Source organism: Rhinopithecus roxellana, chromosome 5, assembly GCF_007565055.1.
Source record: "Rhinopithecus roxellana isolate Shanxi Qingling chromosome 5, ASM756505v1, whole genome shotgun sequence".
Taxonomy (NCBI): Eukaryota; Metazoa; Chordata; class Mammalia; order Primates; family Cercopithecidae; genus Rhinopithecus; species Rhinopithecus roxellana.
Genome location: NC_044553.1, coordinates 103,487,367 through 103,511,053, shown reverse-complemented (window position 1 = coordinate 103,511,053; position 23,687 = coordinate 103,487,367). Strand labels below are relative to the sequence as shown.

The following is a 23,687-nucleotide window of genomic DNA, read 5'->3' as shown; positions in this document are numbered from 1 at the left end:
AGTGTTGAAAATGTTGAGTTACTGAACTAAAAAACCAAAACTTACATTCCCAAATTAAGGATGGAAATCACTAACCACAACTCGAAAATGTTTTTTAATAATATAAAGAAACAACATAATAGAGATATATTTAACTTAATCAAACGTATTTTTGAAAATGTATATGTAAACATTGAAATTAAATTTTAAATTAAAAGCATTCTGTAATAAATCTGATCACAGGATAAAAAAATTCATAAAAGGACAGAAACTGATTAGCCAGTACCCCCTGAGATTTTGCAGATTTCTACTAAAGATATGTCCTCTGATTGAAGAAACAAGTCATAAAATAAAGATTCTCAAAAGCTTAATTCTACAACATTTAGAAAGGAATTCACATAAATTCATACCTGAAATGTAAAGATGAAAATGAACAGAGTTTAGGTACAGACCTGTAGTAACTAGTGACCTCCCAATCTATCTTTAATTTAATGCTCAGACTACCAAAAAAGAAAGACTACCAAAAAAAAAAGACTACTTTAATACTCAGACTACAAAAAAAAGTTGTTTCACATAGCAAGATAAAATTTTATCTTCCTGTAGCTCCCACCATCAGGTTAGCTCTAACAATGGGTAAACTTGAATGAAAAAACAAAAAATGGTTAATGAAGTTAAGAGTTTAGATGACACATGTAGCTGGTTTTAAAGAACTGTTCAACACCAGCATATAATTTTAGGTAAACGGCTAATATATGAAAAAAAACTCCAATCAATTTAAATGGCTACACTCATGGCCAAGAATTAGATCTGAGACAGCTTTTACCTTTGACATTAAGAATCAAGTATTTGTATTTCATGTATCATCTTAAAAAACAATATTTTGTTTTCTATTTTTCAAAGAATCCATAATACATTTCAAGTCAACACTCTATCCTCAGATTTAAAAAACAATATAGAATTCCTGTGTAATCAAACTACCACCAATTGAGAAGGGAGGACAATAAAGTCTTACTTAAAAAAAGCATGATAAGAATCAATCTTAATTATTTATTACTTTTTCATTATTACAGAATAACATAAAAAGACAGTTTTTCCTAGCAGTCCCAGAGATATGGAAACTCATAAAGCAGTCAGGTCATTATCCCTGAAACACTGCTAAGTTTTTGCAACCACACATTATGTATACCACACAAGAGATAAAATAAATATCATTAGCCTGCTTGTTCACAGATCTGATATTACCTCCACTCATACTAGGTTGTATGTAGGGCAAATAGCTTATTTAGATAAGCAACTTTTAAGTTAGCTCTACAAAAGATCCCTTAATAAATAAGAAATAATCTCTAATTTAAAACATTTTTTTCCTGGTAACAAGTTCAGGGTTCAATGAATCTCAAAAGACACACAAACAACAACAACAAAACAAAACAAAACAAAACAAAACAAAACAAAAAAACCCATATCTATCCAGTTATTCATCTATTTATTTATTTTTATTGCCTGGAAAAGTGGTCCTGCAAGTCGACCTGCCAAGGTCATATTTTTTTTCCCTTGGAACTGTAGAAAAGCTTGTGATGGCATCTTCAGTACAGACTCCGTCACTCTGAGCAACACAAGCAGCATCTGTTCCCTTAAAATAAAGATTGATTAATGTTTCCTTCTTGCATATGTTTGCATTTGGTTAACAGTTAACTTTCAAATATATACTTCTTATAAAAACTCAAATATCAAACATCTTTGAAAGATAATTTCAAATTTTTGGAGTTCCTTAAATATTAAAAATTAAAATTCCATTTTATATATCAACATCAATCATTTAAAATCATTTATCAGCCACAATATCCTCTCATCAAATAAAACCCTATTCAAAAGCTGAGGAATCAAAGTGATAATGTGGAGAATGCTCCCATCTCCCCAACCACAAATCAAGTAGCAATCTTAAGGAGCTATCTGAAGAACACTCATCTACACAATATAGTTCTACCCAGATGGAATCCAATCAAATCCATCTTTATAATATGGAGAATAATTACATATTCAGAATCATACCAATCTCAATTTCAGAAATTAGATGACATCTTAATTAACAGATCACAAAGAAGACTGGGCAACATAGCAAGACCTGTTTCTTAAAAAAAAAAAAAATTAGCTGGGTGTGGTGGCATATGCCTATAGTCTCAGCTACTCAGGAGGCTGAGGTGGGGGGATCACTTGAGCCTAGGAGTTTGAGTCTGCAGTGAGCTTGATAATTAATCAAGGGCCATTACTCTATTGTTTCTTTCCACTCTTTTCATTATGCCATTTTTTAATCTTTAATTTGTTGTCTGTACTGCAAGTTGAACCAGTTCTATTATTATCCTTACCTTGCCTCTTTCTCTTAGATGCTTATTATTAAAACCATAAAACTACCTTATTTACAATGATATTTCAAAACTTGATTCAACTACATATAAAAAAGAGGCTAACAAGGGACTTTCAGTTGGGTATATCAGCCCAATTCTCTATCACAGCCTCCTCCCCTCTGGTTATTTTGCAAGTCCATTCCAGGCATCGTGATACATGGAACAGCCACTGTGAGAAATGTGGAAGGGGTAGCAACAGATCCTAGATCTAGATGTCATGGTTCCTCTGAGAAGTCAGAGTAGAATCAAACAGAAAACTATCACTACATTAAAAATATCCTGGACATATTAGCAAATAAATGCATGTATTTATTCACAGGATAAAAATCAAAGGTGCCACATTTGTAACCTTATGCTTCCAGCTTAGCTACCTGAAATAAAAAGCTACTTGAAATCAACTACAAATGCAATAAAGCATAGATTTTCCAAATAAATCTTATTTGTTGTCAAACCATAACTCACTCATAAATCATACAATCTTTTCACTTTGTAATACGATAAAAATGATTTTAATTAATAAAGTTTTACAAATTCTGGCCAGGTGTGGTGGCTCACACCTGTAATCCCAGCACTTTGGGAGGTCAAGGCAGGTAGATCACTTCAGCCCAGGAGCTCAAGAACAGCCTGGGCAACATGGCGAAACCGTCTCTCTCAATAGAAAAATTCAATGTAAAATATATGAAAAACATCCCAAAATGCTATTACTTCAAGGGAAGTTAAAAAATTAACAAAAATTCTAAAATTGTTTTCTATATAGCAAGGTAGTCACTATAATCTGGCTCATCAATGATTCAAAGTATACAGAAAGAAAAAAAAGGACTAACAAAATAATTGTCCAATGTAGTATAGTTACGGGCTAATAATAACTTGGGCTCTGAAGTCAGAAAAACCATAGTTCAAATCTCTGTTCACTGCTCAATAGCCGTGTGAACAAGGACAAGTTACTTAACTTCCCAGTATTATCTGTATCATAGGGTGCTGTAAGAATTAAGTAAGAAAATATGTGTAAAGTGCTTAGAAAGCTACATGGCACAAAGAATTGTCCCAAATGTGTTAACAATAACTACTTCTGGCCGGGCGCGGTGGCTCAAGCCTGTAATCCCAGCACTTTGGGAGGCCGAGACGGGTGGATCACGAGGTCAGGAGATCGAGACCATCCTGGCTAACACGGTGAAACCCCGTCTCTACTAAAAATACAAAAAACTAGCCGGGCGAGGTGGCGGCGCCTGTAGTCCCAGCTACTCGGGAGGCTGAGGCAGGAGAATGGCGTGAACCCGGGAGGCGGAGCTTGCAGTGAGCTGAGATCTGGCCACTGCACTCCAGCCTGGGTGACAGAGCGAGCCTCTGTCTCACAAAAAAAAAAAAAAAAAAAAAAAAAAAAAACTACTTCTACATGCAATTCTATTAATACTGTTAGTAAAGAATCTTTTCAAAATATAAAGCCATTTTATACATAAATTAGGCATATGCTTTGACTAATCAGTCTTATTTCTTAAAAAATTAGGAATACTTACTCAAAGCATATGCCTAATTTATGTTTTGTCACTGTAGAGGAAAATGAAATATATATAAGAATGTTCATGGTCCTCTCTTTGCCCCAAAACAAAGAGAAATAACTACATGTCCATCAGTAGAGGACTGGTTAAGAAAATTATGGCATATATATATGGTATAACACTATATAACTGTGTGTGTGGTTTGATGAGCTAGATATTCACCAAAGCACAAACATCACTAACATCTCTAGAGAGTGAACCTCTGAGCTTTTTTCTTTTTTTAAACTTTTCTTTGTTTGAATTTTATGATAAACATTTCATTTTTACAAAAACTGCAGAACTGCATATCCCCAAAAGGTCTATTTTTCCAATCAATTAGACAAGTATTTATAGAGCACCAATGATATATAATGTACTATACTAAGAAATGTAGGAAATATAAAAATAAGACAACCTGTAAATACCTTCTAGGGGTTCTCGGTTCTATGGTGATAAACAGACATTTACACAAGTATTTTAGGGATCAATAAAGTTTTCATAAGAACTATACAGAAGTACAAATATAAAATGGAAACAAGAGAAGAAAAAAATTTAAGTAAGGATATATAGAAACAGGAAGGTGAATCTAAGCGACAGTTATGGTGACAATAGGAAAAATAGCAGAATTAGGCATTCTAAAGGAAAGTTCAGAAGGTGCCCAGGGAAGAGAAACTTGATAAAGCTGGAAAGCAGGATCTTATCCTGAAAGTTGGAGGTTAGACTTCAGACAGGAAAAGTAGGCAGGGCCTGACGGTATACAGCTCTGAATGCCAGATGAAGGATTCAGGCATTCAGTTAATCATCAACTTATTCATTAACTCATTCACATACAAGTAAACTTCATTTACTCATATACGTTTGTATGCATGTATTCATTCCTTAGGGGTTGAGGAGGATGAGGCCATTATATGCTCACTTCAGGAAGACAGTCCAAGGGGTCTTGTGGAAGTCTGAACAAAGATGTTTCAGATAAGGTGAAAGGAACTATTGTCACTATGATTAATTTTATATTTATTCAATAATAGGGGCCCTTATAATATTCTAAACAAGCCCTCTTCACAGATACTATTTCTCTAAAAATTACTATACCTGTGTACACAATAAAAAACACATAGACACAAAGGATAAAAATTTTTTTTACCAAGTCTTTTTGTCCATTGATACTTGTACAACCATGTACCGATAAATGTTAAGAATGCGTTTACACATATCTGTGTGCTCATCCAGAAGATTTTTAATTTCATTTGCAGGTTCAAGAAGAAATATATTTGATGAGTTTATAATAAACACCTAAGACAAAAGAAATCATTAGCTATTCACAAAGGAATTTCAATGGCAAATTTCTTATTCAAAGAGAAACAGGCACTGATCACACTGTGGGTTAATTCTACCACAAGCTTAATAACTGAAACGTAAACTCATTAAACCTATCTATTTTTATGTTTATCTAGACAAATAAAGTTAACAAAAAGTACCCAAAGAAAATAAACCAAGTGTAAACAACAGTATTTTTTTTTTTGAGACAGTCTTGTTTAGTCACCCAGGCTGGAATGCAGGGGTATGATTTAGGCTCTCTGTAACCTCTGCCTCCTGTGTTCAATAGATTCTCTTGCCTCAGCCTCCCAAGTAGCTGGGATTACAGGCATGTGTGCCACCACGCCAGGCTAGTTTTTGTATTTTTACTAGAGGTAGGGTTTTGCTATATTGGCCAGGCTGGTCTCAAACTCATGGCCTCAAGTGATCTGCCCACATTGGCTTCCCAAGTTGCTGAGATTACAGGCGTGAACCACTGCACCTGGCCTAAAAAACAGTACTTCTAAACTGAGAAGCTTTAATATAATAGCTCTATTGCTGTAATAAATTGAAAAAAAAAATGAATAAATACACATAGTTTAGGATAAAAGATGACACCTAAATCAGGAAGAATCTTCTGAATGAGTTCGTTCAAAACACTGTATCCTCTTTTTCTTATTTATTTTTATGTTTGTATATCTGTTTTGGTGATTTTTCCATTAGAAAAATCTATTACTATATCCCATCAAAATATTAAAATGGAAAAAAGTATGATTATCACTATGTATGCAGAAAAAGCATTCAACACTTATGACTGAAAACAATTTTTAGTAAACTAAGAAAAAAGCAAACATTCATTAATATAAAAAAGAGCATTTATAAGAAAAAGTATAAAAAATGTATATACATAGTACCAGAACTTGAGAAATACCACAAAAAGCCAAGAATAAGACAAGGGTGCTCACTGTCATCCCATTGATCTGAGGGGCCCAGTAAGCATAAAAGGAAGAGTGGGTGGTAGATAATAAATATCAGCAAACTGAAAAGGAAAAGACAAATGGAGCTATGTTCCTGTTTGGGAGAATAGTATTTCGGAAAAAGAGGAAAATCAAGTTCAAAGGACCTGAAGTGAGAGCCTGCCTAACATGCTTGAGGAACAGCAAGGAGTATAGAGTGAAGTAAACCAGGGGAAAAGCAGTGGAAGATGATGCTGAAAAACAGCCAGAGTATGTGGAGCAGAGCTTCTCACACTACCTGTAGCAAAAGAACAGGTCTCCCCCAGCCCTAATCTTTTGCAGATCAAATCCTATCTTAAAATACAATTAAGAATGAACAGAGATTGGGAGAGAGATCATCATGGCTGACGGGAGGCAGAACTAAACTGCAGCTCCGACTTTGACAGACAGAGCAGCATGAGTAGGCTCACATCATGAATTTTACCTCCAGAACAACTGCAAGAACAAACCAGGAATCCCAAAAGGATCCACAGACCCTCTGAAGGAAGCGGACTGCTCCTGTTGGACCCGGGAGACACTCCAAATGCTGTGAGTTCCCAAACTGCAAAAGTGGGAAAGGGAGATCCTCCTCTCCCAAAAACATACACCCACTGGGGAAACTGAAGGTCAAGTTTGTGGGAGAAATTTCTGACCTTATCTGGAGCGGAGTAAATTTAGAGAGCTGAGGGAAATACAGGGGTAGAGAAAGCAGTGGGAAAGGCCCTGGGACCTCGCTGGATCCCCAGGCAGGCCATTCCTGCCTGGCACCACAGGGATCCTTTGGGACGGCAGCCAGAGGTGCGTGGAAAATGCCACAAGGAGAAGGAAGTCTTCAGCTGAACTCTGTAACAATTTGAACCAGGCAAGAAGCCTCCTGGCCAGAACTCAAAGGAGGGTGTGAATCTGGTGTGCAGACTCCACAGGCAGGGGAAGAACCAAAGCCCTTTTCTTTCACAGCTGGGAGGAGGGTAGCCCAGCGCAAGTTCTCAAGCCCTGCTCGCCCACTGTCTGGAAATGTTAAGGCGGATGCATGGTGGGAGAAAGACAGGCCCTTCAGATTGCTTGGGAGCTGGGTAAGGCCTGTGACTGCCGGCTTTCCCTGACTTCCCTGACAACCTGCATAACTCAGCCGAGGCAGCCATAATCCTCATAGGTACACAACTCCATTGACCTGGGAGCCTCACTCCCATTCCTCACAGCAGCTGTAGCAAGACCCACCCAAGGAGAGTCTGAGCTCAGACACACCTAGCCCTGCCCCCACCTGATGGGCCTTCCCTACCCACCCTGGTAACCGAAGACAAACGGCACATGCTCTTGGAAGATCTAGGGCCCCACCCACCATCAGTTCCTTTCCATACTACTACAGCTCATGCTCTCTGGAATGTGCCACCTCCCAGCAACAGGCCAACCAGCACAAAAACAGACAATTAAACCACCAAAGCTAAGAACCCTCACAGAGTCCATTTCACCTGCTGCCACCTCCACTAGAACAGCTGCTGGTATCCACAGCTGAGAGATCCATAGACAGTTCACATCACATGACTCTGTGCAGACAAACTCTGGAGCTAGGTAGACTTGCTGGGTGGCTAGACACAGAAGAGAGACAATAATCACTGCGGTTCAGCTCACAGGAAGCCACATCCATAGGAAAAGGGGGAGAGTACTACATCAAAAGAACACCCTATGGGACAAAAGAATCTGAACAACAGCCTTCAGCCTTAGACCTTCCCTCTGACAGAGCCTACCCAAATGAGAAGGAACCAGAAAACCAACTTTGGCAATATGACAAAACAAGGCTCTTTAACACCACCAAAAAATTACACTAGTTCCTCAGCAATAGATCCAAACCAATAAATCCCTGATTTACCTGAAAAAGAATTCAGGAGGTTAGTTATTAAGCTAATCAGGGACACACCAGAGAAAGGCAAAGCCCAATGCAAGGAAATCCAAGAAACGATACAAGAAGTGAAGGGAGAAATATTCAAGGAAATAAATTGCTTAAAGAAAAAGCAATCAAAAATTCAGGAAACACTGGACACACTTATAGAAATGCAAAACACTCTGGGAAGTCTCAGCAAAAAAACTGAACAAGTAGAAAAAAGAAATTCAGAGCTTGAAGACAAGGTCTTCAAATTAACCCAACACAACAAAGACAAAGAAAAAAGAATAAGAAAATATGAACAAAGCCTCCAAGAAGTCTCGGATTATGTCAAACAACCAAATCTAAGAATAACTGGTGTTCCTGAGGAAGAAGAGAAATCTAAAAGTTTGGAAAACATATTGGGGAGAATAATCAAGGAAAGCTTCCCTGGCCTTGCTAGAAACCCACACATCCAAATACAAGAAGTACAAAGAACACCTGGGAAATTCATTCCAAAAAGATCATCGCCTAGGCACACTGTCATCACATTATCTAAAGTTAAGATGAAGGAAGGAATCTTAAGAGCTGTGAGACAAAAGTATCAGGTCACCTACAAAGGAAAACCTGTCAGATTAACAGAGATTTTCAGCAGAAACCTTACAGGGTAGAAGGGATTGGAGCCTTATCTTCAGCCTCCTCAAACAAAACAATTATCAGCCAAGAATTTTGTATCCAGCAAAACTAAGCATCATATATGAAGGAAAGATACAGCCTTTTTCAGATAAACAAATGCTGAGAGAATTTGCCAATACCAAGCCACCACTAAAATAACAGCTAAAAGGTGCTTTAAATCTTGAAACAATCCTAGAAACATATCAAAACAGAACATTTTAAAAGCATAAATCATACAAGACCTATAAAACAAAAATACAATTTAAAAAGCAAAAACAAAAACCAAAAAAACCAAAGTACACAAGCAATAAATAGTACAACGAATGGAATGGTACCTCACATCTCAATACTAACATTGAATGTAAATGGTCTAAATGCTCCACTTAAAAGATAGAGAACTATAGAATGGATATGAACTCACCAACCAACTATCTGCTGCTTTCAGGAGACACCAAACACAGAAGGACTGACATAAGTAAACAGGTGGAAAAAGGCATTTCATGCAAATGAACTCCAAAAGCAAGCAGGGGTAGCTATTCTTATATCAGACAAAACAAACTTCAAAGCAACACCAGTTAAAAGAGACAAAGATGGACATTATATAATGGTAAAAGGCCTTGTCCAACAGGAAAATATCACAATCCCAAACATATATGCACCTAACGCTGGAGCTCCCAAATTTATAAAACAACTATTAATAGACCTAAGAAATGAGATAGACAGCATCACAATAAATAGTGGGGGACTTCAATACTCCACTGACAACACTAGATAGGTCATCAGGACAGAAAGACAACAAAGAAATAATGGATTTAAACTATACCTTAGAACAAATGGACTTAACAGATATATACAGAACACTTCATTCAACAACCTCAGAATACACATTCTATTCAACAGTGCATGGAACTTCCTGCAATATAGGCCATATGATAAATCACAAAATGAGCCTCAATAAATTTTAAAAAACTGAAATTCTATCAAAGCACTCTCTCAGACCACAATGGAATAAAATGAAATCAACTCCAAAAGGAATCTTCAAAACCATGCAAATATATGGAAATTAAATAACCTGCTCCTGAATGAGCAGTGTGTCAAAAACAAAATCAAGATGGAAATTTAAAAGTTCTTCTGGCCGGCTGCAGTGGCTCATGCCTGTAATCCCAGCACTCTGGGAGGCCGAGGCGGGTGGATCATCTGAGGGTGGGAGTTCAAGACCAGCTTGACCAACATAGACAAACCCTGTCTCTACTAAAAATACAAAATTAGCCAGGCATGGTGCTGCATGCCTGTAATCCCAGCTACCCAGGAGGCTGAGGCAGGAGAATCACTTGAACCCGGAAGGTGGAGGTTGCGGTGAGCTGAGATTGCACCACTGCACTCCAGCCTAGACAACAAGAGTGAAACTCTGTCTCAAAAACAAACAAGCAATCAAACAGAAAAATTATCTGAACTGAATGACAATAATGACACAATCTATCAAAACCTCTGTGATACAGCAAAGGTGGTGCTAAGAGGAAAGTTCATAGCCCTAAAAACCTACATCAAAAAAGACTGAAAGAGCACAAACTGACAGTCTAAGGTCACACCTCAAGGAACTAGAGAAACAAGAACAAACCAAACCCAAACCCAGCAGAAGAAAGGAAATAACCAAGATCAGGGCAGAACTAAATTAAAACAAACGAAATACAAAAAGATAAATGAGGGGCCGGGCGCAGTGGCTCAAGCCTGTAATCCCAGCACTTTGGGAGGCCGAGACGGGCGGATCACGAGGTCAGGAGATCGAGACCATCCTGGCTAACACAGTGAAACCCCGTCTCTACTAAAAAATACAAAAAACTAGCCAGGCGAGGTGTCGGGCACCTATAGTCCCAGCTACTCGGGAGGCTGAGGCAGGAGAATGGCGTGAACCCGGGAGGCGGAGCTTGTAGTGAGCTGAGATCCAGCCACAGCACTCCAGCCTGGGCAGCAGAGCGAGACTCCGTCTCAAAAAAAAAAAAAAAAAAAGATAAATGAGACAAAAAACTGGTTCTTTGAAAAGATAAATAAAATTGACAGACCATTAGAAAGATTAACCAAAAAAAGAAGAGAAAATCCAAATAAGCTCATTAAGAAACAAAACAGGAGATACACCAACAGCAACCAAGCAGAGAATCAAATCAAGAACTTCACCCCTTTTATTATAGCTGCAAAATAATAATAATAATAATAATACTTAGGAATATATCTAACCAAGGAGGCAAAAGACCTCTACAAGGAAAACTACAAAACACCATTGAAAGAAATCACAGACGACACAAACAAATGGAAACACATCCTATGCTCATGGATGGGTAAAATCAGTATTGTGAAAATGACCATACTGACAAAAGTGATCTACAAATTCAACGCAATCTCTATCAAAATGCCACCATAATTCTTCACAGAATTAGAAAAAACAAAAACAATTCTAAAATTCATACGGAACCAAAAAAGAGCCCACATAGCCAAAGCAAGACTAAGCAAAAAGAACAAATCTGGAGGTAACACACTACCTGATTTCAAACTATACTGTTAAGGCCATGGTCACCAAAACAGCATGGTACTGGTATAAAAACAGGAACAGAGACCAGTGGAACAGAATAGAGAACCCAGAAATAAACCCAAATACTTACAGCCAACTGATCTTTGACAAAGCAAACAAAAACATAAAGTGGGGAAAGGACACCCTTTTCAATAAATGGTGCTGAAATAATAGGTTAGCCACGTGTAGCAGAACGAAACTGGATCCTCATCTCTCATCTTATACAAAAATCAACTCAAGATGGATTAAGGACTTAAATCTAAGACCTGAAACTATAAAAATTCTAGAAGATAACATTGGAAAAATCCCTCTAGACATTGGCTTAGGCAAGGATTTCATGACCAAGAACCCAAAAGCAGTATAAAAACAAAGATAAATAGCTGGGACTTAATTAAACTAAAGAGCTTTTATACAGCAAAAGGAACAGTCAGCAGAGTAAAGGGAAAACCCACAGAGTAGAGGAAAATCTTCACAATCTAGACATCTGACAAAGGACTAATATCCAAAATCTACAATGAATTCAAACAAATCAGTAAGAAAAAAAAAATCCCATCAAAAAGTGGGCTAAGGATATGAATAGACAATTCTCAAAAGAAGATAGACAAATGGCCAACAAACATATGAAAAAATGCTCAAAATCAAAACCACAATGCAATACCACCTTACTCCTGCAAGAATGGCCATAATAAAAAGAAAAAATCAAAAAACAGTAGATGTTGGCATGGATGTGGTGATCAGGGAACACTTTTACATTGTTGGTGGGAATGTAAACTAGCACAGCCACTATGGAAAAGAGTGTGGAGATTCCTTAAATAACTAAAAGTAGAACTACCATTTTGATCCAGCAATCCCACTACTCGGTAGTGGGATTTCCTCTACCCAGAGGAAAACAAGTCATTATATGAAAACAAGTTTATAGCAACACACAAGTTTATAGCACACAAACTTAAACTTCTGATGCACACAACAAGTTTATAGCACACAAGTTTATAGCAGCACAACTCACAATTGCAATTGTGGAACCAACCCGAATGCCCATCAATCAATGAGCAGATAAAGACACTGTGGTACATATAGACAATGGAATACTACCTCAGCCATAAAAAGGAATGAATTAATGGCATTTGCAGCAACCTGGATGAGATTGGAGACTATTATTCTAAGTGAAGCAACTCAGGAATAGAAAACCAAACATCGTATGTTCTCACTGATATGTGGGAACTAAGCTATGAGGACACAAAGGCAAAAGAATGATACAATGGACTTTGGGGACTTGCAGGAAGGGTGGGAGGGGGCAAGGGATAAAAGACTGCAAATAGGGTGCAGTGTATACTGCTCGGGTGATAGGTGCACCAAAATCTCATTTCACCACTAAAGAACTTTCTCATGTAACCAAATACCACTGGTACCTTAATAACCTATGGAAGAATAAAGAATAAAAATAAAGACTATCAACTGGGGGAAAAATGAATAGAAAAAAGGAAATGAAAAAAGAGTAAGACAAAATTCAAATGCAAACTTTTTAACAGAATCAAGAGATATTAAATTATTTCATTTCTAAACTTTTACTCTCAGTTTTGCAGTTATGCTGTGGGCCAGCCCTTGTCTATGGACCACACTCTGAGGAGCAATGATATAAAGCCTTATAGACCATTATAAAGACTTTTGCATTGCTGCCTAGTGATAATGGAAAGCCACTGGAGGGTTCTGAGCAGAAAAATGACATAATCTGACTTACATTTTACAGGATCCCTCTGGTCAGACCAGAGTGACAGGTGCGCAGGGCAGAAGCAGGGAGACTAATTAGAAACTTACCACAATATTACAGATGAAAGATTGTAGAGACTTAGACACAAGACGTAGTGTGTGTGCTGAGCAGTAGTCAGATTCCATGCACATTATGAAGGGAGAGCAGACAGGATTTGTCGTTAAATTAGACAAACATTAAGGTAAATGGAAAACAGAGTTGCCAATAAATGAAACAAGGAAGACTGCAGGAAAAGCACTCAAATTTGAGATACTTATTAGATAGCCAAGTGAAAATGACAACTTGATATCTGAATATTTTAGTTAAGGATTCACAGAGTTCAGATGAGAGATCCTAGACTACTTAAAAAATCTGAAGCTATAGCATATAGGTGATATTTAAAGCCATCTATATGGATGAGACAAGAGAATAAGAGATCTAAGAACTGATTCCTGGGCACTTCAACATGAAAAGGTCAGGGCTTTACAGAAAAATCAGTGAAAGAATCTGCTTTAAGAAGTGGACAATGAAGTGAGAACAAACAGGAAGATACGCTATTCTGGAGGCCAAGCAAAGAAGCATTTCAATGGGGAGGGAATGATCTACTCTGTAAATGCTTCTGATAAATCAAGCAGGATTAGGACTGAAAAAATGTACATCTGATTTAACAATGTAGAGGTCACATGTGGCCTTGACAAGGACAGTTTGATTTAAAAAGTGAATGACTGGCCAGGCACAGTGGCTCATGCCTGTAATCCCAACACTTTGGGAGGCTGAGGCAGGCAGATCACTTGAGGTCAGGAGTTTAAGACCAGCCTGGCCAACACAGCAAAAACCCATCTCTACTAAAAATACAAAAGTTAGCCAGGCATGGTGGCGGGCGCCTGTAATCCCAGCTACTCAGGAGGCTGAGGCAGGAGAATTGCTTGAACCTGGGAGGCAGAGGTTGCAGTGAGCCGAGATTGCGCCACTGCACTCTAGCCTGGGTGACAAGAGCGAGGCTCCATCTCAAAAAAAAAAGTGAATGAATATAATGAACTCCTACAAACCATTAAGACCAACACCCAAAATAATGGAAAAGCATATGAATTCATAGATAAGAAAAGATGCTCAAATTCAGTACTGATGAAGGAAAAGCAAATTAAAATGGAAAAACACAAACCTTTTTTAAAAATGAGACAATATTTCACATGTAAAGGACTAGCAAAAAATTTAAATCTGACAGTACAAGTAAGAGGGAGAACATAAGGAAATGAGAACTCCCAAACACTACTAGAGGGAATATAAATTATTCTGACAAAGTGGAGAACAATTGGGCAATAATATTAAATTTATTAATGTACACATCCTACAACTCAGTAATTCCACTTTTGGTATATACCCTAGGGAAATTTTCCCAGATGCATATAAAAACACATGTATAAGAATGTTCACAGCCAAGCGCAGTGGCTCAAGCCTATAATCCCAGCACTTTGGGAGGCCAAGGTGGGTGGATTACCTGAGGTCAGGAATTTGAGACCAGACTGGCCAATATGACGAAACCCCACCTCTACCGAAAATACAAAAAAATTAGCCGGGCATGGTGGTGGGCACCTGTAATCCCAGCTTCTTGGGAGGCTGAGGCAGGAGAATTGCTTGAACCCAGGAGGCAGTTTGCAGTGAGCCGAGATTATGCCATTGCACTCCAATCTGGACAACAACAGTGAAACTCCATCTCAAAGAAAAAGAATATTCACAGCCAGGTGCAGTGCCTCACACCTATAATCCCAGCACTTTGTGAGGCTCAGGTGGGTGGATCACCTGAGGTCAGGAGGTTCAACACTAGGCTGGCCAACATGGTAAAACCTCATCTCCACTAAAAATACAAAAATTAGCCAAGCACAGTGGCACACGCCTTTAATCCCAGCTACTTGGGAGGCTGAGGCAGGAGAATCATTTGAACCCAGGAGGCAGAGGTTGCAGTGGGCTGAGATCGCATCATTGCACTCTAGCCTGGGCAACAAGAGTGAAAAGTACATCTCAAAAAAAAAAAAAAAAAAGAAAAGTTCACTGTAGTACTATTTGGAATAGTGAAAAACTGGAAACAAAAGACTATCAACAGAAAAATGAATAAGTAAAATGTGAAATAAACTACAATACCACAAAATAGTTAAAATGAATTATGGCTGTATAGTAACAACAAATCTCATAAACAGAATGGCTAATAAAAAAATCAGTTGCAGATGACAGTATGTCATGACATAATTTATATAACATTTAAAATTCTCTAGAATAATATGTAATGTTTATTAATACATATATATTAAGTGATGAAAGGAAAAAATAAAAATAATATGGCATAATGATAAATGTAGGTGGTGAATTTATTATATTGTGAAAAGTATACTGAAATACTGAACGGAAATATTTAATGATTATTTTATTTTAAAAAATAGCCATAAAATGATCCACCTGCAAAACTGCCTGGGTACCAGCTCTTATGTTTTGTTCTGTGGCTTCTTCAGAGGCGTTATGAAGAGCACCTTGGTAGGAGCCATTTTTTGCCCAACTGGAATTTCGAACAAGATCAGCAGTATTGGTCCCATTTTCCTGAAGCAAAATAACAAGCTTTTAATATTTCATTAATAAGAATGCTGCAACTAGTCAGTTAAGTTGAAAAGGTAAATGAAATTATTAGGTTCCACTGCTAAACAGATTTCTTTCTCTCAAAATAGATGATGTCTTATCCAATTCCAAAAACAATGTATATTCACTGTAAAAAGGGATTCTCAATGACAAAAATATAAAGTAAAACAACAACAACAACAACAAAAACCATAATGAGCAGTCAGAGATTATATCATTCCAGAGAGTATTATCTTATAGGTCTAATGTATAAACCTCCCTTTCACACTCTCACACATTCAAGAATGGGATTATACTACCTACAGCTTTGTAAAAAGATGAATCCTGTTCTAAATTAAATGTCAGAATCCAAATAAATGACAAAGAAAATGGCTTATGTTTATCCTACTTAGGAGTACTAAAATTCTTATTATTCAAAGAATACTGAAACTTCAAATCACTGAGACTACAGCTTTCTGCTTGCATTTTAGCTGTAACAAGTCTTAGAGACAAGGGAGTTCCCTCAGTTAAAAAGCACAAACAGAAATGCCACTCTGTAGTTCTCTTTTTAAAGTGTCCCTCCAGTTTTTTCCTTCTTGTCACTTACCAATATCTTTAACGAGTTAAGGTTTACAAAAATATTTTGTATAGGGTTTGTAACATGCAAGAGGTTTAGTCCAATACAAACAGCTCTGCCATTACCAGAAACAGTACTGGAACCCTGCCCTGAGTAGCCAATACAACATGCCATGGTCTAGTCTAGCCTTTCTCTTAAGCTCCACGTCCCTGTAATCAAATGTCTTCTGAAGAGCTCTTCCTGAATGAACCACAAGCATCTCAAACTTAAGATATTTAAAAATAAGTTTATTAATCAGATTCTCCCCATTCCTGCCAACCCAATCCTTCTAGCTGCCTTAGCCATCACCAAACTTGAGCTGTTTAAAATTCCCATCCATGTGTGAATAGCAACTACTCCGGTTGCAAAAGAAAGAAACTTGCGACACCTCCCCATTCCTCAAAGACACTAATATATCTGTCCTCTCCCTTATATTTCCACTGCAACTACTACTGTCCTAGATCAGGTACTTATCATCTCACTTTCGAACTTTGCTAATCCTTCCTAACTGGTCTCCTGGCCTACAGACTGACCTACAATCTATCCTCCATTCTGGGCCTGGTATGACCTTCTGAAGTATGTAACTATTCATGCTACTCTCTTATTCAAAACCCTTCAAAGGCTTTCTAGTTTCTAGAATGTAATTAAAATCTACTAACATGGCATACAAGTTACTGAACAGAATCTAATCCTGTCTATCTCATATTTCCTGCTGTTCTGTCTCATCTACTCTACGCTGCAGCCAAATAGAAATATTTTCAAGGTTTTTCATACATTTGTAGACGCTATTCACACTGTGTGTCACTTTTCCCATTTGCCTACCTGCTCTTTTATCTTATACTACCTCTTCCATAAAGCATTCCCTGATTTCCCCAAGCAGAGTTAGGTATTCTCTTTTTCATGCTCTAGGATCATAGCAGTAACACTGTCTTATAATACTTACTTTGTATGTTTGTCTTCCGGCTAAACCAGAAGTTATGTGAAGGCAGAAATAATGTCTGCTCATGTTTCTACCTCCAACACTTGTTCTCAATGTGGGCAACCAAAAGCTTTGTATGGTAGTTTGAAATTTCTGAGTGTTTTCTTGTCACAAGAAGAAAAAGATACCACTGGAATTTAATGAAATAGGACAGAGAATGCAAAGCATCCTCCACAGCACATGACAGTCCTACACACACACAAAAAGAAACTGTCTTGTATTCTGTATGTCTTTCAAATGTCTCACAGATGCTATGAGAATTTTAAAAGTCTATTTAGGTCAGTGCTGTGGCTCCCACCTGTCATCCCCAGCACTTTGGGAGGCTGAGGTGGGCAGGTCACTTAAGCTCAGGAGTTCAAGACCAGCTCGGAAACATGGTGAAACCCTGTCTCTACTAAAAATACAAAAAAATTAGCCAGGCGTGGTGGCGAGTGTCTGTAGTCCCAGCTACTCGGGTGGCTGAGGCTGATGATGGTTTGAGCCCGGAAGGTGGAGGTTACAGTGAGCTGAGATCACGCCACTGCATTGCAGCCAGGGCGACAGAGGAAAACCTTGTTTCAAAATAGTAATAACAATAAAAAATAAAATTAAAAATCCATTTACAATTATCTGAATTTATAACATAATTCCACTTTTTAACTGTAACACTAAAAATTTAAATGACTCCCTTATATATTCAGTGTATCAGAAATGTAAACCAATACATTATACCTTTTGGGTTTGGTCCACACCATTTGCAAGAGTTGCTGTCACTTTGAAAAACTACATCTCTAATGGCAGTCAGTGCTGGTTACAGTACTTGAGTAACAAATAGAACAAACCTACACAGCACACTTAACACCACCAATCTACCCTTTCCTCTCTCCCTTCATTCCTTCCATTGTTTGTTTTCAAATTATACATGTAGATAGCTTATATTATCCATCATTCTTATTTAAGAATAGTAAATGATGTGGGGTAGGCTCATTATATATGGCACATTATGACTAAAAAAGTTGGGGAAAGCAAATTCTTTTTAAACTCATAGGTTTATTTTCCAGCATAAAAATATCAACAAATTTGATATTTTTCATTGCTGTGTAAGAATTAGGACTGTAGATATTATTTCATAATTTATATGGTTAATTTTATTTACTTCAATTATATTTCTCAGTTACATTTTTCCCTTTCTTAGAAGGGGGGAGGGTGCTCTACGTATGTGTGTATATATACATATACACATATATACACACACACAAATGCTCAGGCTCATCAAATCCCTACAGAATTGGCCTATTCATTCATACATAAGTATCCTGACTAAGTTCCACTGATGAGGTTAGATTAACCACTAAAGTGAATAAACATTACTCAATCGTTCCTATCTAGATTTAGCAAGATATGTATCAATTGCAGACAACTTTATGGTGAAAGGCAAATCAGACAAAACAGATTAAATTGCTTTCAATAAACTTTCTGCACTCCTAACTCCATCTTAGCAACTGCTGTTGGAGAGCCTGACCTGTGACAAAGGTTGAACAACCAAAGGAATAAATGGAACCAGGGACCCAAATGCCACCTCTACTACTCTCTCTTTCTTCATCGTTTCCCCGCTGTGAGGAAACTCTAGTCTTTCTTATCACAAAAGAACTTATTTTACCAAGTCAAGAAGTTTCACATTCTGAAATCAGCTCTAGTGCAAAAGATTCCAAGGAGGGAGTACAAACATTATGGCTTGTGCTGGGTAGCCACTCCTAAACAGTTACTCCTTCCAGGGAAGGAGGAATTGTGGTTTGGTAATAACCCCCCCAAAAGTATGTATTTTAAAATCCATTTTGATGTAGTATCACAGTTTGAAATATTATACCTTTATAAAAGTATGTAATTTTTATCTAGACAATGGCTTAAAGAATCAGTATACAACCTCAGTATTAATTTTTAAAAGCTGTGGTATCAGGGCTTTCCTCTACAGTACTGAGATGACTACTGTTATATTACCTAAATTGTTATAAAATATATGGAAAGACATATTTATCTTCCCATTTAATAAGTATATTTGTGTTAACCCATTTATTATGTTTCTGCAAAAGTCTTAATCTATTAGACTAACACTAAAATATATAAATCTTATAACTTTACCTCTTCTCTTTTTTCTCCTTCTTCCATTGAAATATCATGGTCTGTGACATTTTCAATGCAAGGGAGGTCTGAAGAAGTGATCACAATTTCTTCAGGCTCTTGCATGAACAAAGGTTTTTCCTCTTGTTGGATCCATTCTTGATATACTTTTACCACTTTTCTCATAGCTGCTGCTTCACAAATGGGTAATAAAAATGCCTAGGGAAAAAAAGGAGAATCAAGATAATGAAACTTTTTCCTTTGCCACAAACCACTAAAGGAGTAATGTTTTTGACATCACATCATGGATTCTTGGAAAAGGCAACTTTAAGCAAAACGATGACATATAACAAAACTCATTTTGCCATTAAGAGTTAAGTTCCTATGGGATATTTCTAGTAAAAAAAAAAAAAAAAATCACCAAACTTCTAAATAGAGACCAAAACACTTACAATATTAAACACTGAAATAAATGTGAGCTATATGTACATTTAAGAAAGATTTAAAGTAAGACAATTAATTACCCAAATATTCTAATTCAGGGTCACTGGTGGCCAGTGTATCCCAGCAGCTCAGGGACAAGACAGGAACCCAGCCCTGGACAGGATGCCATTCCATTGTGGGGTGCAATCACATACACCCCAACACTCACCCAGACTGAGACCATTTAGACACACCAATTCACCTAATGCGCACAACTTTGGGATATGGAAGAAAACTGTAGTACCTAGAGAAAACCCACACAGACATGGAGAGAACATGCAAACTCCACACAGACAGTGGCCCCTGCTGGGAATCTTTTTTTTTTTTTTGCCATCAACATTATAGTTAAACAATGTTTCTAAAAGACCTGCTGTACATGTATTTCTATCTTATTATACAATGTGAGATAAAAAACTTTTAAAAGTTAACCAATTCATTGTCATAAAAAGCTTGTTGTCTCCAAATTATTTGCACACTGATACAGGAATGTTTGTGGTAGACAGGAACTGACTTCAAGTAGAAGAAATAAAGATTGGTTGAAATTGTATTACTCGGCCGGGCGCGGTGGCTCAAGCCTGTAATCCCAGCACTTTGGGAGGCCGAGACGGGTGGATCACAAGGTCAGGAGATCGAGACCACCCTGGCTAATACGGTGAAACCCCGTCTCTACTAAAGAATACAAAAAACTAGCCGGGCGAGGTGGCAGGCGCCTGTAGTCCCAGCTACTTGGGAGGCTGAGGCAGGAGAATGGCATAAACCCGGGAGGCGGAGCTTGCAGTGAGCTGAGATCCGGCCACTGCACTCCAGCCTGGGTGACAGAGCAAGACTCTGTCTCAAAAAAAAAAAAAAAAAAAAAAAAAAAAAAGAAATTGTATTACTCAGAATGGTGATATTCCTTGCTTCCTGAAATAATTGAGCTCTTACAAAGGTCAATGTAAATACAACTTTTCATAAGTTGCACTTTTTTGCAACTTACATTATTGTGGCTTTTAAATTTTTTATTATTTTAGGGACAGGATCTCGCTACGTTGTCCAGGCTAGACTGAACTCCTGGCCTCAAGCAATTCTCCTGTCTCTGCCTCCTGAGTAGCTTGAACTATAGGCACATACCACCACACCCAGTCATCATTGTCTTTCTGAGAACTATTACTTTTAAAATAGATTTTGATTTTAAAATAAAAATTAAATTTGCCTCCAAAATCTAATAAAAAATCATATGTAATAAGGTACCTCACCTTTTCCAAGCATACAAAGAAAAAAGTTAAGGCTTGTATATTTCATTTTACATATAATCAAGTTCTACAGTCTAACAATAAGGCAAAATTTAAAAGAAAAATCTCACAATTATATTCTTCTGGTATTTTCTGGTATCTTAAAAAAATAAGTATTTTCCTCATCACAAATACACATTTTCATAGAAAAAGATTTACACAATCCAGACATGGAAAAGTAAAACAGCAAAAATACTCTTAATCTCATCACTCAAAGTCTTTTCCTTGTGTGTGTTTGTGTTTATGGGTTAATATTTTTACTTTACTTTTTAGGTGCAAATAGAATTAAATTGCTGCCGGGTGCAGTGGCTCACGCCTGTAATCCCAGCACTTTGGGAGGCCAAGGCAGGCGGATCACCTGAGGGCGGGAGTTCAAGACCAGCCTGACCAACATGGAGAAACCCTGTCTCTACTAAAAATACAAAATTAGCCAGGCACGGTGGCACATGCCTGTAATACCAAATACTGGGGAGGCTGAGGCAGGAGAATCGCTTGAACCTGAGAGGCAGAGGTTGCAGTGAACTGAGGTCATACCACTGCATTCCAGCCTGGGCAACAAGAACGAGACTCCATCCCCCCCCAAAAAAAAAAAGATTTAAATTGTTTTTACTTTTTATTATTTTTTTATGACACTACCTGCTAATATCAACCTTAAAAATCACAAAACCCTTACCTAAAATCTGCCACTTTCTATTCTAGAGATATCAGTAGGTGTATTAAATAATAATCATGTGGTCAAATGAACTTATTTTATCTGAATGAAACCAGCAAAAAAGTCAGCTCCCAAGATGATGAAAAGTTAATGAGCAATATCAACAGAATATTTATTGTTATTTGTTAATCCTTTTGTTTATTTGCTATTATTAATTCCTTAGTAAACTACTTTATTTGTTACTTTCTTTAATCAACTCATTCCTAAATTATCACTCTCATATTCTAGCAGCTTAATGGTCAAATGGTAAGATTTTGATCATCACTGCCTGCTTTAAGAATATTTATTTTACAGTTGTAGCAACAGCTCAGCCTTCCTTAAAAACATTCAAAATAAAATTTAAAACATTAAAATAGTTAAAATGATCCCAAAGAAATTCTAAGATACAGAAAAATTAACTTGTTTTAAAAAATTAGTATGTACTTCCCACTCAATTTTGCTGTCAATCTAAAACACTGAAAAACAAAATTTAATAATCTTAAGTTAATATCCTCCAGAGCTAAAATATTATACAAATTGTCAGACTACATCCTAGTGGCTTGAATTTACTACACACCAGAGACCTACGTCCTGGCAGATTCCAAAATATTATTTTGCCAATATATTGCTAAATATGAATTGTGAGGAAAAACTGATATTAGCCATAGCTAAAAACTGGTGTATAAAACCAGTGATAATTTATAAATTTATAATGAGAAATAACTGTCAAAGAAACCAGAATATTCAAGTTCATAAATCAGCAGTTAATTCCTCTATGGAGAAGCAACAAAAGACCTGGAATAATCTTGAGCAAGGAGAACAAAGCAGGAGGTACCCACATGTCTTGATTTCAAAATACATTACAAAACAGTAATCAAAACAGTATGGTACCAGCATTAAAAACAGATATATAGAGCAATGGAACAGAGCAGAGAGCCAGAAATACACACACACACACACACACACACACACACACACACACACACACACAGAGTATTATCCAGCCTTCAAAAAGCAGAAAATCTGGCCTGGCACAGTGGCTCACACCTGTAATCCCAGCACTTTGGGAGGCCAAGATGGGCAGATCACGAGGTGAGGAGTTCGAGACCAGCCTGACCAATATGGTGAAATCCCGTCTCTACTAAAAATACAAAAATTAGCCGGACGTGGTGGCGCATGCCTGTAATCCCAGCTACCCAGAAGGCTGAGGCATGAGAACTACTTGAACCCGGGAGGTGGAGCTTGCAGTAAGCCAAGATAGTGCCACCATACTCCAGCCTGGGAGACAGCGCAAGATTCCATCTCAAAAAAAAAAAAAAAAGCAGAAAATCCTAGGGCCAGGCACAGTGGCTCATGCCTTCAATCCCAGCACGTTGGGAGGCCGACATGAGAGCATCGCTTGAGGCAGGGACTTAGAGATCAGCCTGGGCAATACAGTGAGAACCCCTCTCTACAAAATAACTTTTTAAAATTAGGTAGGCATCATGGTGTGCACCTGTAGTCCCAGCTACTCAGGAGGCTGAGGCATAAGTATCACTTGAGCAGTGAGCTGTCATCACACCACTGTACTACAGCCTGGGAAATGGAGTAAGGCCCTGTTTCAAAAAAACAAAAAGAGGGAAATCCCACCATTTGCAACAACATGGACTAACCCAGCAGACATTATGCTAAGTGAAATAAATGAGTTAGACACAGAAGGACAATTTATTGTATAATCTCACTTAAATGTGCAATCTAAAAAATCAAACTTATAAAAACAGAGTAGAAAGGAGTGACTAAGGGCTGAGCAGTAGGCAAAATGGGAGATGCTGATCAAAATGTACAAAGGTTCAGTTATGTGGGATGAACAGGTTCTGGATTATCTAGCATGGTGACTATAGTTAATAATCCTGTATTTTA

The 23,687-nt window shown here is 37.5% G+C and overlaps 1 protein-coding gene across 7 annotated transcripts in view; it reads right to left on the bottom strand.

Annotated features, from left to right (window-relative positions):
- The window catches only part of RALGAPA1 (Ral GTPase activating protein catalytic alpha subunit 1), a 311,458-nt gene that overhangs the window by 210,489 nt on the left and 77,282 nt on the right, over positions 1-23,687 (bottom strand). For all 7 annotated transcript variants that reach the window (XM_030930785.1, XM_030930791.1, XM_030930789.1 and 4 more), the window contains exons 11-14: positions 19,365-19,562; positions 15,499-15,636; positions 5,058-5,206; positions 1,480-1,609 (exon numbers count right to left, since the gene is read on the bottom strand). In XM_030930785.1, the coding sequence (XP_030786645.1) occupies positions 1,480-1,609; positions 5,058-5,206; positions 15,499-15,636; positions 19,365-19,562 (615 nt within the window). The remainder of the gene's footprint in view (positions 1-1,479; positions 1,610-5,057; positions 5,207-15,498; positions 15,637-19,364; positions 19,563-23,687) is intronic.